The 13,852-nt window shown below is 39.5% G+C and overlaps 1 protein-coding gene across 1 annotated transcript; it reads left to right on the top strand.

Annotated features, from left to right (window-relative positions):
• The first annotated feature begins 1,122 nt into the window (after window positions 1-1,122).
• LOC137274234 (centrosomal protein of 44 kDa-like) lies at window positions 1,123-12,881 on the top strand. The gene is made up of 11 exons (XM_067807299.1): window positions 1,123-1,279; window positions 1,634-1,737; window positions 3,375-3,522; window positions 4,335-4,541; window positions 5,295-5,367; window positions 6,104-6,388; window positions 7,221-7,378; window positions 7,787-7,951; window positions 9,076-9,193; window positions 9,726-9,990; window positions 11,670-12,881. Exons 2-11 carry the CDS (start codon window positions 1,649-1,651, stop codon window positions 11,746-11,748), a joined length of 1,587 nt encoding a protein of 528 aa, XP_067663400.1. The 5' UTR covers window positions 1,123-1,279; window positions 1,634-1,648; the 3' UTR covers window positions 11,749-12,881.
• Window positions 12,882-13,852: the final 971 nt, after the last annotated feature.

Here is a 13,852-nt window from a genome sequence, read left to right as displayed (position 1 = left end):
AACATCCATGCAGATAACACTCTTCCTTGCCCCACTCCTTGTCTGATTGGGAAAGCACGACCCGTGATAACGTTGTATTGAGCACAAGCAGACTAGTCTTTGTACTCGAGCGTGTAAGCAAGTGTCACGCCCGTCCGGTAGCACCTATACCAAACAAATTGGATAAAACTCCACTATGCCAAATCCTGTCGAATGTCTTTTCATTGTCCAAGACTCCAATATAAATACTGCCTCTTACGACAAGCATGGGTTGCTGATCAGGACGAATATTAACCCGGATCTTCGCGGCTTCTCCGGCATTGGTAAAACACTAGTACATCCATGCGCAATTCATATCATTTCAGCTGGACGGAAAAGAACATTCGCTGTTAACTCGATTATCGCACGAACACGTCGCTAACTAAGACAACGTGAGTTAAACACAATCCATTGTCCGAATGTCCGCATGACGTAAACATGTTTGTAATTAGCGAGAGTAAACATATGACGTCCTAAAACATATAATCAGAGACCATATAATAATTATATGGTCTCTGATATAATCCATCGACAATATGTGTAAATGGATCCGTGAAAATTCAAGAAAGTTAAAATTCAAATTCTTGTCATACTTACATTCCGCCTATGTTATGAGCATTATATCCTTCGTTAGCATAACATTCAACAGTTTTCTTACAACATCGTGAAAGCTGAATTCAACAGATACACTTCACCATGTTTTAGTTCTGAGTAGACAGCGTTGCCAGATAATAATTCGAGTGAGTCATGAGTTTTGGTCTTACGACACCCAGCAATATTCCACCAATGTAGCGGCTGTCTATATATTTTCTGTCTGGACCAGACTACCCAGTGATCAACTGCTTGAACATCGATTGGGATTCTACACAGTTAGGATCCGATGGACGTTTCAAGATAGAATAATATATACTACAGTATACATTTTGTGGCTCGACTGGTTTTCCACAATCCATAGTCTCGAGTCTATGCGATATCTGGAATAAATGTAAGGGTTACAGTATGTAGATGATGTCGAGATATGTATAAAAATCCCTCGTTAGATAATGAATCCGAACACGTCGTTTCGTCTATTTCGGCGAGTTTGGATTACCGCGCTACACTTTCATATCTCAGCTGTCATCGAACAAAACATGAAAACCTGACTGTAGGTGGCGCTTTCCGCGGGAAATCGTGTCATATTCGAACGTGAACGAACACATTGAGACGGAAGAGTGGAAGAGGCCGAGCGGGTTATCAACGGTTGAAATAAACTCACTTGAATGTATGTTGGCGTATTTCGTCGGCGTTGTGTGAGCTAGCACTCGTTTCTGTCAGTGTGTTAGTTCTGGTGTAGTAATTACGCATTGGAACAGCAAGTTAGTGTGTTTTGTCCAGTTTTCGATCATAACATTAAGATCAAAGCGATGCTATAAAATTTCTCCGTCACACGAAAACCCTACACTTTCAAACACTGTGACATCATTTAGTGAAATTAGAGTATGTACGTGCATAATGTAACATTTGTTAGTGTTTGCATGTGAAGAAGGAAGAAACAAAATTACTGAAAAGTAGGTGTGAGGATATAATATGAAGACTGCTCTACATTTGATTATAGTATGACAAGTATATGCTTTAGATACAGATATTCAAGATGTCAACCGGAGATTTGAAAAATAACCTGAGGAAGCTGCAGACAGAGGTCAAGTTGATGAAATATCCAGAAACTGTTGATATCAAGGGGTGAGTTTCTCAGAGTTTTTGTTTAGACTCACTATCTAGTTCAAACTTAAGCTACTTTACGAATGGGAAAGAGTTCCTTCCGTTCCCCCATATTCTTTCTTCCGCAGATCAACAGAGGTAACACTAAGTGGTTCAACCGTATATTGTACATAATTGTTGAGTCCTCTAGTAATTGTTGTTAGGTTTTGTTAATAATTTTTGTATACATATATGAATTTAAAAATATTATTTGGGATTGGGAAATGAGGGGAACTCTTAACCAGCTACTGAAATGCATGCATACTTAGAACTGCTGTGTTTATCAACTGGCAACATATTTCAACTGTAAACAAAGCATGGTCCCCGTCTACTTTGACTATGCCAAAGATTTAGTTTTCCAATCATGATGATAATAAATTGTGGCATAAAGCTACACACAAAGCCCTTGTACAATACGTTTAATACTGAAGCTGACTGATGATGTTGTTTGTCCTTATCAAGTGTGTGTTGTTCAGATACCCATCCCTTACTGGCTATGGAACAGTTATTGCCATATTTTAGAGGTATTTACACAATCACTATGCAGTTCGTTAAATTAATGAAACAGAACTAATTTAGCTATTCAGTGATGTGTCCATGCCGTTCACTGATTGCCAGTCATGTTTTATATAACACTGCAGAAGGGAATCATGGCAGTACTAATAGGCGTTTACTGACAACTAGCTGCAAAAATTATCATATATTTACAACAATAAAATAACCTCTAATAATTGACTGTGTAATTACTTGAGTGTTTTATTATGGTATGTTCAAAGGGAACGAAACAATTGATGACGCTTGTGAACTTGAACTTGCTCTTTAATTATAGAGTTCATAATTTTACCTTTTATTTTTTCTCTGATGTTACTTACCATGAAGAATTTACTTCTGCTGTCCTGTATTGCCAAATACTGTGGGGAAAATACTGAAATTGTAATTGGCCAGAACTGTGCACTCATCATACTGATGTATTGTCGATAATTGTTACAGCAATAACTGTTTGGAAGCCAGTAACTATAAAAATGTAAAGGCAGTAATTGAAGGTTTGAAGGTACACTGGTCTTGGTGTTGATTTTGTGTAACACAGTATTCTGTCAAGTGTTAACACATGGACTGTTTTGAGATCTATTATTCAAGATGAAGTTAGGAATTTACATAAAATCAAATTAGATCCTCAAACTTTTCAAGAAAGCGAAATCCCAAATATGACATATGTTTTCAGTCTATGACATCATCACCCTCCAGAGTTCCAATTAAGCCTTGTATTTGTATAAAATGTGCAGTATAAGTCACTGTAAACAAATTCATGACAAAAACACATCAATAATTTCAAAAGCCCAGTAGTATGTTGCTGCATAATGACACAATGTCGCCTTTTCAGTATGAGTGCCTGAATGATTTTATGCACGTGAATGAAGGGCAGGTGACTTTCAGATTGCTACAACCACCAGGGGATATTTTAGGATTATGGAGATATGCGGGACATATGTGAACAAGCAAATTCATTATCTAGGAAACCCACAAATCTCATTCTCATATCATTTTCACAATATGTATGATAAAATGTAACAGTACTCCGGAATTGCTGATTATTATTTTTTTTAATGTTGTCTTGGCAGTTTGACTCAAGGTGATGCCAAGTCCTTCATGCCAATCCTTCATCATGGTTTCACAAGCTACAGCACCAAACTAGCTGAAGATATTGCTGCTAAGGATATTGTACTCTTTGCCAAGTCTGATACAACATTCATAGACTCTATTTACAAGGTTAGATTAATTACTTTGTGTTGGTATTTCTTCACATTAACCCTGTTCACAAAGTGTGGATGTGAGAGAGAGAGTGAGTGAGTTGAGTTTAATGCTGTATTTAGCAATATTCCAGCAATATTACTTTGGGGGACAACAGAATGGGCTTCACACATTGTTCTTCTGGAGAATCTAGTTAAGCTCTTCAGTGTGGCAAGTGAAAGCTTTCACTCATCACACTGAAGAGCTTTAACAGCTTTAACACCTTTGCCCTTGTACGAATGTGAAGAGATTCTTCATAGTACTGAGTTCACAGAACACATGGGACTGTGTGGAGCAATCAGACTGGCTGAACATGGTTTCAGCTAGCCAATTAGCACAGGGGCTGACAAGATTGACAAGACCCCAAAAAATAACATATGACATTATGCAAAATTATAAATAATCTGTAACAGCTGTTTTTATGTTTTTGAAGGAAATTATCTGACTAATAGAACAATAAATGATTACTGAAAATATGATATTTTTTTCTTGAAAATATCACGCACAATGCAGGATTACTGCATTATGTAAAACTATGTGTAAAATTTGTATTTCTTGCTCTCACTTTGTTTGTGACTGACTTGTGAAATTTTCTGCATAGTGTTTTGAATATTCTCTTTTATTATTATTTAGTATTTGCCATGGAATTATATGACTCATAGAAATCATCCATTAGACCTTGTTTATTTTGTTGCATGAATGGTTAGGTGTCTTCACATTTCTTAATGTTCTTGTGTAACTTTGTGGAAATTTCAGATGTTGGTTAATCTTTGAAATCTTTACTCCTTCAGATTCTCCGGGATATGTTCTCCTACAAACCCTTGGTTACTAAGGAACAGTTTTTCTCTAACCAGTTTGCAGAGAGGAAGATCATTATGGTTACAGAAATTCTCCAGAGAATTCAGAAGCACTGTCGAACATCATATTCCAGTAAATCCTCCTCTGCCTTCAAGCTCAACTCATCCATGGACAACATTGCTAGGCCTCCTTCTGGACGGGTGAGCAGAGCATGAGTGACCAACTATCCAAAGCACTGCAACTTATAGTGCAGAGTTGTGTCCCTTTGGTGTGTCAAGAAACTTAGATGTATTTGGTAATGTGAAGTCTGCTTATTCAAACTGACTCAAAAAGGTTTTCTTTCAGAATCTTTTGTTGATATGATTTTACTTTTTATGTTGGAGAGTCTTCAGCTCTTCAACTTTTCCACAGCGTATGATGAACTTTGCCATACTTTTTGTTAGCCATAGTGACTTCTTACAGTACATTACACAAATGGATTATCGGATAATACAATTATAGATTGTGTCCAAAAGTGTGATAGAAATGAGAGGAAGGAAACTGTCAGGTCTAATGGATAAATATTGGTGTTTTCTCTGGACTTACAAAAGCTGTAACAGTAAACTTTGTGGAACTGAGAAAGGGAGTAAGTGCCGGCTTAGTTATATTGAGTGAAAGTGATGTGTGTTGGAATTGAAGTTTTGAGTAAAGCTTTATTTGAGTTGACCTTCGTCATGAGTAGTGGATCTTTGTTGTCAATTACAAAGATGTTCATCTATCTTTCATCATTTTTCAGTAAAGAAATGTTAGGTTTTCAACAAGATTTAATTAGGGCACAACTTCATACTAAACTAAGTCTTTCAGAAACACCTAGATTGAAAGAGAAGTAAATTCAACGTAACATACAGATTATTTGTTTTCAACATGTCTTTTACAAAGTTTGTGAGTAGCTTCAGTTCTTGCATTGGTTCCAGATTCGGCCAAAGTCTGCTGCAGCAGGGACCGCAACAACTACAGCAACGGCAGCAACAAAGAAAGATGCCCCAAGTGAGTTTAAGAATTTTTTGTGTTGATTACACAAATGATTACAAAGATTTTGGCTTCACAAATGGCTCAATACTAAAACAAACAATAGTCCTTCAACTGCAAAGCTCACATCCTCAATATTTCCATGGTATAAATCTCCATCATACACTGGATGCATCTATGGCTTGGCCTGATGAATTTATTACCTCCCTTAGCTGACTTTAAATAGTCAGGTGTGTATGCTGGAAAGTTGAGTGTACCAATGACAACTCACTTTCGCTTCTTGAATTATATAACTGATTAAATTTGGCAACACAACTCATGCAGAGGTACTCTGAAAGAGGTAGAAGTTCTTGCATATAGTTTTTTTAAGTTTCAGACCTGTCAGTTAGTATGATTTCTTCATTGACACTGGCAAGGTTGGTTGTAACGGCGGCTTAGTTGATTGATTACTGTGCGAATGCGGAGTCAGCAAATGGAGGTTATAAAATTATTGGGCTGTAGATGCATCCAGGGCATAGTGATTTACAAAGTGGTTACCCTGGAGATATCAAGGATGCAAAGCTCTTTACTGGCACATAACTGAGTCTTTGTTATATCATGAAAAACAAAACTCCAAACACATGAAAATATGAACTGAGGCATGCCTTTCAAATTCAGTCATCTTTTGTATATCATGGGAGGTGGGGTAAATTTGTATATTTCTAAAGGTGGAATAAAATTGAACTCACCCCTCTGAATGTAATTATTTTTCTAGAATCGTCTGCCAGTATGCCACCACCCCGTGCAGTAAGTACCCAAAATTCTGCTTCCAAGAAGCCAAATCTCAACAGATCAGCGTCAGCAGTGTCACATATAGAACTAAGCAAGTACAGATCATCTTCTGTCCGGTCATCCCTGCCTGGACCAGGCAAACCCAGGGTTGTGAAGGAGGTCATTGACCCAAACCAGTCATGTGATGCTGTGTTTTCCTCGTATACCCCGAGCATTGCCCGTGTCAAGCCACGTGCTGTAGAGGTGGTCAACATGCCCAAAGTTCAAGGTGAGAGAAAGATACAACCATGCAGGTAGTTAAATTTAATAATAACACATAATCAAAGTCAGATGCACAGATTATCACACGTATGCAGTGTACAAAATAGCCACAAGCCCATGGCTAGTGAAAATCACATTGGGAAAGTATATCTCCACAGTCACTCACTAGTGAAATTTCATGGGGTCAGTTTGAAAATATAATGTTCTCTGCCTTTTTAAGGTTTAATACACTTTTAAATCATGCAAGGATATTGACCAATAAAATTGCTCATCATATTAGCAACTTATTGATGAAACCTGTGTCATGTGTATTCTCATCTATTTTTGTGATCTTTTACTTAGCTTCTACATTCAGATTGGGGACAAGCAAATTATGTTGTGGGCTAGTAAGTTTCAGGTATAGCTATCCCGACTGACCAGCAAAACTATTTAGCACACTGTACCTGACACTTCCATAGAAGTTTGTAAACCCTGTGCAAATTTCAGCTGCCCAGTGAAGAACATGTGGGTTTCTGAGTTTTGTCTTATATTCCACTTTTGACCTTCTTTTTATATAAAGTGAGTCTGGTTTTATGCCCCTTTTAGCAACATTCCAGCAATATCAAGGTGAGGGACACCACAAATAGGCTTCACACTCTGATGCCAGAGGGGAATCGAACACAGATCTTCAACATGAGCAAACGCTTGAATCACTACGTCACCCTACCAGCCTTTGGCTACAAAACACAGACATTCCTAACCTGATATTGCTCTATATGTACCAAATTCAGGTGAACAGTCTTATAGCTCGTATTTCATACTCCATTTTGAAAAAGCCAAATACTGCTTTGTTGGTCCAGGAAATGAATCACCCATTGAAATAGCGTCTTCTTCACCCAACACACCCCAGTCTGAGCCAGTGACAGCTGTTAATAGGGAAAGCAGAGATGGAATCAGTACCAATGCAACAGCTCTCTGTTTTCAAGAACTTAATGAGAAAATTAACAGCATCATGTCGGTAAGTTCTGTGTGAACTATTGGGTACACATATATAGATAACTCCTGACAATAAGGTAAACATCTGTATAAAAGATTCTGAAAGTATGTATTAGTGTGTGCAAAAGTGATGAATGTGAAGAGAAATTATCTAGAACAAACCTATCATTTCTACTGATAACACATACCATGCTGAAGAAAATAATTTGCATAAAGTTTGTTTTTCATTATGTACACTAGAGTTATCTCCCTTTAGTAAGAATCTGCCTCTGCAATCAGAGACTGTGTGAATCTGGAACAAATTGGATGAGTAATTTTCTTAGCCTTGACATTCCTGAACTTGAACCTTGAAGATCTTGATTTTTATGGCATAAATTCTGCACATGAATGTTAAAGTTCACAATGTCTTACAATAATCTCTGTTCTTCAGATGTTGGAAGCTGTTGACAGTCGTGTTGGCCAAATGGAGGCCATGTTTGATCTACAGAAGTCTGTTTCCGTCACCCAGGAGCCAGCGCTGGATATGAACCGTTGGAATACTGTGGATGCCAGGCTCAAACTCCTAGAGAATAGGATGCTTATCTTGGAGTCAAAGGTAAAGTGTACACGATGCCATTTAGAAAGTGGTGTTAGAAAGAGGCAAACCATTGCAGTCACACACAAACTGACTCCTCACAGAGGGGTACAAAAAGCAGGTTTTAGATGTTCATTTTTGTGGTGGCTGAGTAGGTTATTTTGGTGACTTTGTGTGCTGGTGATTCAGTGCCAGGCTCCGACAGTGTTTGTTTTGTGTCTTTCATGGGACTTGACCAAGCTGGTATAGAATCTGTACCGAGAAAGTGTAATCCCAAGTATAACATACTTTACAAGGGTTATGTACTTGGTCTTTCTTATGTAGGTGGTGTGATTGCTTTATGGTTAAAGTGTTCATTCTGTTCTCTATGTGTTCATGCAAAGTGACCAGGTTTGAATCTGCACGTTTGACATGTGAAATACATTCCCATCTCTGGTACTGCTGGAATGTTGCTAATAGCAACAGAAAGCATTGCTTACTCATTCACTTTACCTATCCTTGCTGAATCTGTGTTTTATAATACACATTTTATAATGTTTTATTATTGCCTCCCAAGAAGTGGGAGAGGAATATCAGTTTGAGCAGTGTCCGATTTGTTAGAGGGTCATGGCCCATGTTATGCATTTCTTGACTTACTGCATGGTATCCCCACTGGGGATAGATTTTCTCAGAAACCATTATAGTCATTATGGTGCCAGTAGTGACACAATGCAGGAAGGTCACAATGCTATGCATATCACAATACATGGGTCATTTCGAGGACCTATGAAAATCTGAGGTAGGACAGGCCTACAGCAACCCATGTTTGCCATAAAAGGCGATTATGCTTGTCGTAAGAGACCACTAACAGGGTCAGGTGGTCAAGCTTGCTGACTTAGTTGACACATGTCATCTGTTCCAAATTGTGCAGGTTGATGCTCATGCTGTTGATCACTGGATTATCTGCTCCAGACTCAATTATTTACAGATCACTGCCATATAGGTGGAATAGCTGTAAGTGCTGTACCACTCATTCATTACCTTTGTATAGTAGATACAGATTTAACAATCATGTTTCGTATTACATCAGGATGTTCCAGAAACTGATAACTCCTGGGGCCATAGCTTGATGTTGATGCTTTGAGTGTCTTGTTCTGTTCCTGTAGGTGCCAGATACTGACAAGGTAAAGATGCAATCACCACCGGTCAACTCATCACCAGTCACTCCAGTGTCTGCCGGCAAAACTGGTGCCTTTGTGACCATTGAGTCATTTGTGAATGGAGGTATGCAGTACCTTATAAAGGAAGGGAGAGTGTAGTGATTACTTTTGTGGAAATGGCTGTACTGAAAGTACTGATTTTGGTTTGTATAGATGAATGAAAGCTGCCATTTTGGTTTCTCGTCAATTGAAGTTGGTTATGAGCAACTTAGAGATGTTTGATTCCCCAAAAGGGTACAATGTGTGAAGGTCATTTCTGGTGTCTCCCGCCATGATGTTGCAGGAATATTGCTAAAAGCAGCGTAAAACAGTACGCTCGTGATAGTGGCTGTGTTGATAGTATTAGTGGAATTCCATGTGTACCTTCAGTAGTAGTGGTGTCATGTTACCACAGTATAAATTGATGCTTACACTATCTGGTATGTGATGTAACTCATATTACCTACAGATAGTTGTCCATGGTACAATACTGAAGACCACAGTGCAGCATACATAATAGTATATATCAATTGCTGTCATGTTTTCAGCTACATGTGGCAACACGATTCCATTAAAAATCTTATGTAAATTAATGTTTTAAGTTCTTTCCTTCTTAGAATCTAAAGTTCGTAAAATGGCGCGAGAAGCAGAAGCTAAAATTCGGTCCCGTTCCGCTGAAGATGACCTGGACAGGGTGTCACCAATCAGGAAGCCAGGGATGGTGGAGTTGCCAAGCAACAAGGGAGGTCAGGACGAGATGTTTACCCTGATCCCTGACCCCGAGCCTCACAGCTCCAGCACCCCCACTAAAGGTGTGTCGAGCGTTGGTCTCAAGTATGTCGACACACCAACACACAACCAGGCACAGAGGATTGAACACCTGTGAGTATCCGTATGGTTATTGTGTTGGTATGTGAGTTCAGATTGAGTTCTTTGTACTTACTGGCAAGCAAGGATAAGTTGGACTGGCACAGAGCACACGTTTATGAGAGAGTGAGTTTACTTTTACGCCGCATTCAGCAATATTCCAGCTATATGGTGGCGGTCTGTAATTAATCAAGTCTGGACCAGACTTTCCAGTGATCAACAACATGAACATCGATCTGTGCAATTGGGAACTGATGACGTGTCACCCAAGTCAGTGAGCCTGACCACCCGATCCCATGGGTTGCCTCTTATGAAAAGCATAGTCGCCTTTCATGGCAAGCATGTGTTGCTGAAGACCTATTCTACCCCGGGACCTTCATGAGTCACACACGTTTACTAGTAGTAGGCTGTGCACAGCAATGAGCCATCCATCTGGTTTGTGAAAGGGAGAGCAGATGTCCACATGATGTGTATGATGATGAAATTATTCCACAGGTAGACTCTAACCCTATACACATCACACTACACTTGATCACGTACAACCTGCGGTTCCTTTGGTCACAATAAGCGCCAGTGGGCAGTACTCATCAGATGTTTCAAAGTTTTTAGGCACCATAACCATGCTCACTGCTTTTCCCAAGAAGATAAGCACATAGGATCTGTATCAATTCAGACTTTCCTCCCACGGTAAGTGGACAAGTAGCTGGAATTCTGCTAAGGCAGACCTGTGAAGATCTTGATGAGAATTGATCTTCAGTAACCCCCTGCTTGTCATGAGGCATCTTGAAGGATGAGGACTATGTCCTCATTCTTCATCTACTTAACTTCTAAAAATGCCTATCAAAGATGTCATAAGGCATCTTGTTGTCAGACTTGCTGACTCGGTTGACACGGGTATTGCATCCTATTTGCGTAGATGGATGGATGTGCTGTTGATCACTGGATTCTCTTGTCTAGATTGGATTATTTACAGAACGTCGCCATGCAGGTGGAACATTGTTGAGCAACCTTGTTAAGAGGAGTGTTAAACTCCACATACTCTCTCACTAACTTACTCAATGTAAACTACGTTTCAGGAACAGTTTCCAAAGAACCAAATATAAAATGAAGGAAAATTATTTAAGGCTACAGTCTCTTTTTTTTAAAATTTCCATGGTGTATCTAGTAGATCAATGAAAATTTGGACAATATAGTATTATTGTATCTTATCTTATCTTATCAGCAGTCGGGATTATTCAAAGGGGAAAAGATGTTCCAGTTTTCTGTGCAGTGTCATTCCTTCACCTGACTACCTGCCTACCTCTAGGCCCAATTCCCCTCTTGTAGCTGGAGCCTGGCATCACTGTTTACCTTCTTCAGTTGGGGGAGAGGGTAGGGATAGGTAGGCAAGGGGTATTCTGAGGGAGAAAGATGTTCCAGTTTTCTGTTTGTGTTTTCGTTCCCACACAAGACTACCTGCCCAGCTCAAGGCCAAGTCCTAGGACATGCTGTCAAGTCATTATACCTGGATTTAGAGTCTGACGCAATATGGCTGCAATTGTTTGCTAATTTTGATGTTAAAAACTTATCTTAGACACCCAAACATACTTTACCATTGTTGCAGTATACAGAGCATGGGTTTACATAACAATGCTAGGTTAGGTGTCAGATATATATCCTTAAACACCTGAACATCCTCTACAATTTTTTTACAGTATGCAGAGTACTGAATCCATGCTGAAACCTGTGCAGACTGAGATCCCAGCCGAGGATCAACGTCAGGATGTTGACTAGTAAAGGACGCCATCTCATCCAGCCCTGAAACATCCCCACACCACTAACTATTTATTAATAGACAGAAGAAACATATACACAACCAAAGAACCTTGTGATATTATTAAATACTGATTCTGTTTGTTTTGATCAACAGTTGAACATTTCCATGAATGCATGACGTTGTCTACAATATTCAGTGCCTGTATTAACTGACCAAATTGGAAGCTAAGTATGACTAAAAATAGTGTCTTGATGCAGACCACTAGAAATACTATTGATTGACATAATCGATAATTGTGTGTTTATTGTACATACAGTGTGGACCAATTGCTCATGTCAACCACTGGAGTGTTTGCTTCTAGCAAAGTAACTTTACAGGCCATGTTCATGCAAACAGTATTTCTAAAGCCACACTCAGCCATGTGTGGCATGAATGTCAATTCTGTCTTTGTAGCATAAGATCCTTACAATGGCTGTACATTGTTGTGAGTACACAGAAAGATCCGAAACTGGGTGTCCTCATCCTGGGGTGGTGATCACACTTTAAGGCCCGCATTTCATTCCCCTCATTGCTACAGTGTGTGAAGCCCATTTCTGGTCTTCTCTGTATTACAGTATTACTGTGGAACCTGCATAAAACCAACCTCAGTGACTCTGGTAGGCTTGAGAATCCGCAGTGATAAAGCTGTGTAATTACTAATGATGGATTATATGACAGTTAGTGACTCACAATCCCCAGTTATGTGCTATTTTCCTGCCAGACTGACTCTTGAAACTGAAAAAAACTGCAGTTTTAGAAACCCCTGACTTGGATGACTTTGATCATTTTCTTTGATAGCTCAGTGGGGACAGTGTTAACCTACCACAGACTGCAGGCTTGATTCTCAACAGGTACATTTGCAGACCACATTGGTGTCTCCATGCCCCTGTGGTGTCTAGTCATGCACAACTACAATGGTACCATGTCATTTTATAGTTAAAGGATTCCATTAAATTCTATCAGTTCTGTAAAATGTTTTTCTTTTGACTAACATGGCCAAATATTGAAGTGATAACACACTTCCTAACCATTTCCCTCCACCACCTGATAATGTGAGACATATTTACAATTGTTGACATCTTTTTCAATAAAATATGCACAAGCAAGCATGTCTAGTGTTTCTGTTTTTGACAAGTCATCTTGGAAACACATATGATGAAGAAGATGACGAGGGATTGGGAGACTTCAGTAGCTGTTGATGGATTGTGTGGGTGACGTCATGGGACGTCCAAAAGCTCCTGCATCACCTGGCTGTCTCATACCCTGTTAGTTTATTGATTAAAACTGAAACGCAGAAAAAAATGTTCTGTATTTCCCTCATGGAGATGGAATGTTGTATATGCGCAGTGAGAAATGTTCTGTGTGTCTGAGATATATGGCTTGGTGGCCAAATGCGTATCTGGGGTACCCAGATGGGTACAGTTTGAGAAGCCCATTTCTGTTGTCATATACCTGGAATATCGCTGAGTGCGGTGTAAAACTAAACTCACCCTATCGTTGGTGTATTATTTGAACACCACTCCACAATCATCAGATATATCCCCATTCTCTGTGACTGTTACCTGGGATTGGCTGCATTAGAATTAGGAGACGAGAGAGTGGACATGTCAGAATGGATAGACCAACAGAAGGAAAAGAAATTATGCCTACGAAAAAGCAGGGGAACATCTCCAATCAGATGCCAGAGCATGAAATGGCCATCATGATGAACAGGCACACAAGAAGCAGGGAGATTAGAAAACGTAGATTATCCCTGCCAGAAGATAACCCCTGGTTTTATTGTGTACCTAAAAACTAGAAGAACTAGACTGTGATGCGACATTGTAAAGGGTAATCCCTGGAGATATCGAAGAACCTGACACAATTGTTAGCAGGACCTAAATAAGGAATGTTCACCCAAGGATATCACAAAGGCGTCACAGGCAGCGGTGAGTAACAGTGACAGAGCAGGATGTGAGTCGGTCAGCTCTCAGTACTTCTGAGCCCTCGGGGAAGAGATGTTCATGTTAGAATGCCAAGGCAATACAGACACTCATGCACCCATCTCGCCCCCACCAAGGGTCAAAGAACCAATGGGGAGTT

Source organism: Haliotis asinina, chromosome 2 (assembly GCF_037392515.1).
Source record: "Haliotis asinina isolate JCU_RB_2024 chromosome 2, JCU_Hal_asi_v2, whole genome shotgun sequence".
NCBI lineage: Eukaryota > Metazoa > Mollusca > Gastropoda > Lepetellida > Haliotidae > Haliotis > Haliotis asinina.
Note: the sequence above shows the minus strand (reverse complement) of the source record. Positions and strands in the feature narration are given on the sequence as shown.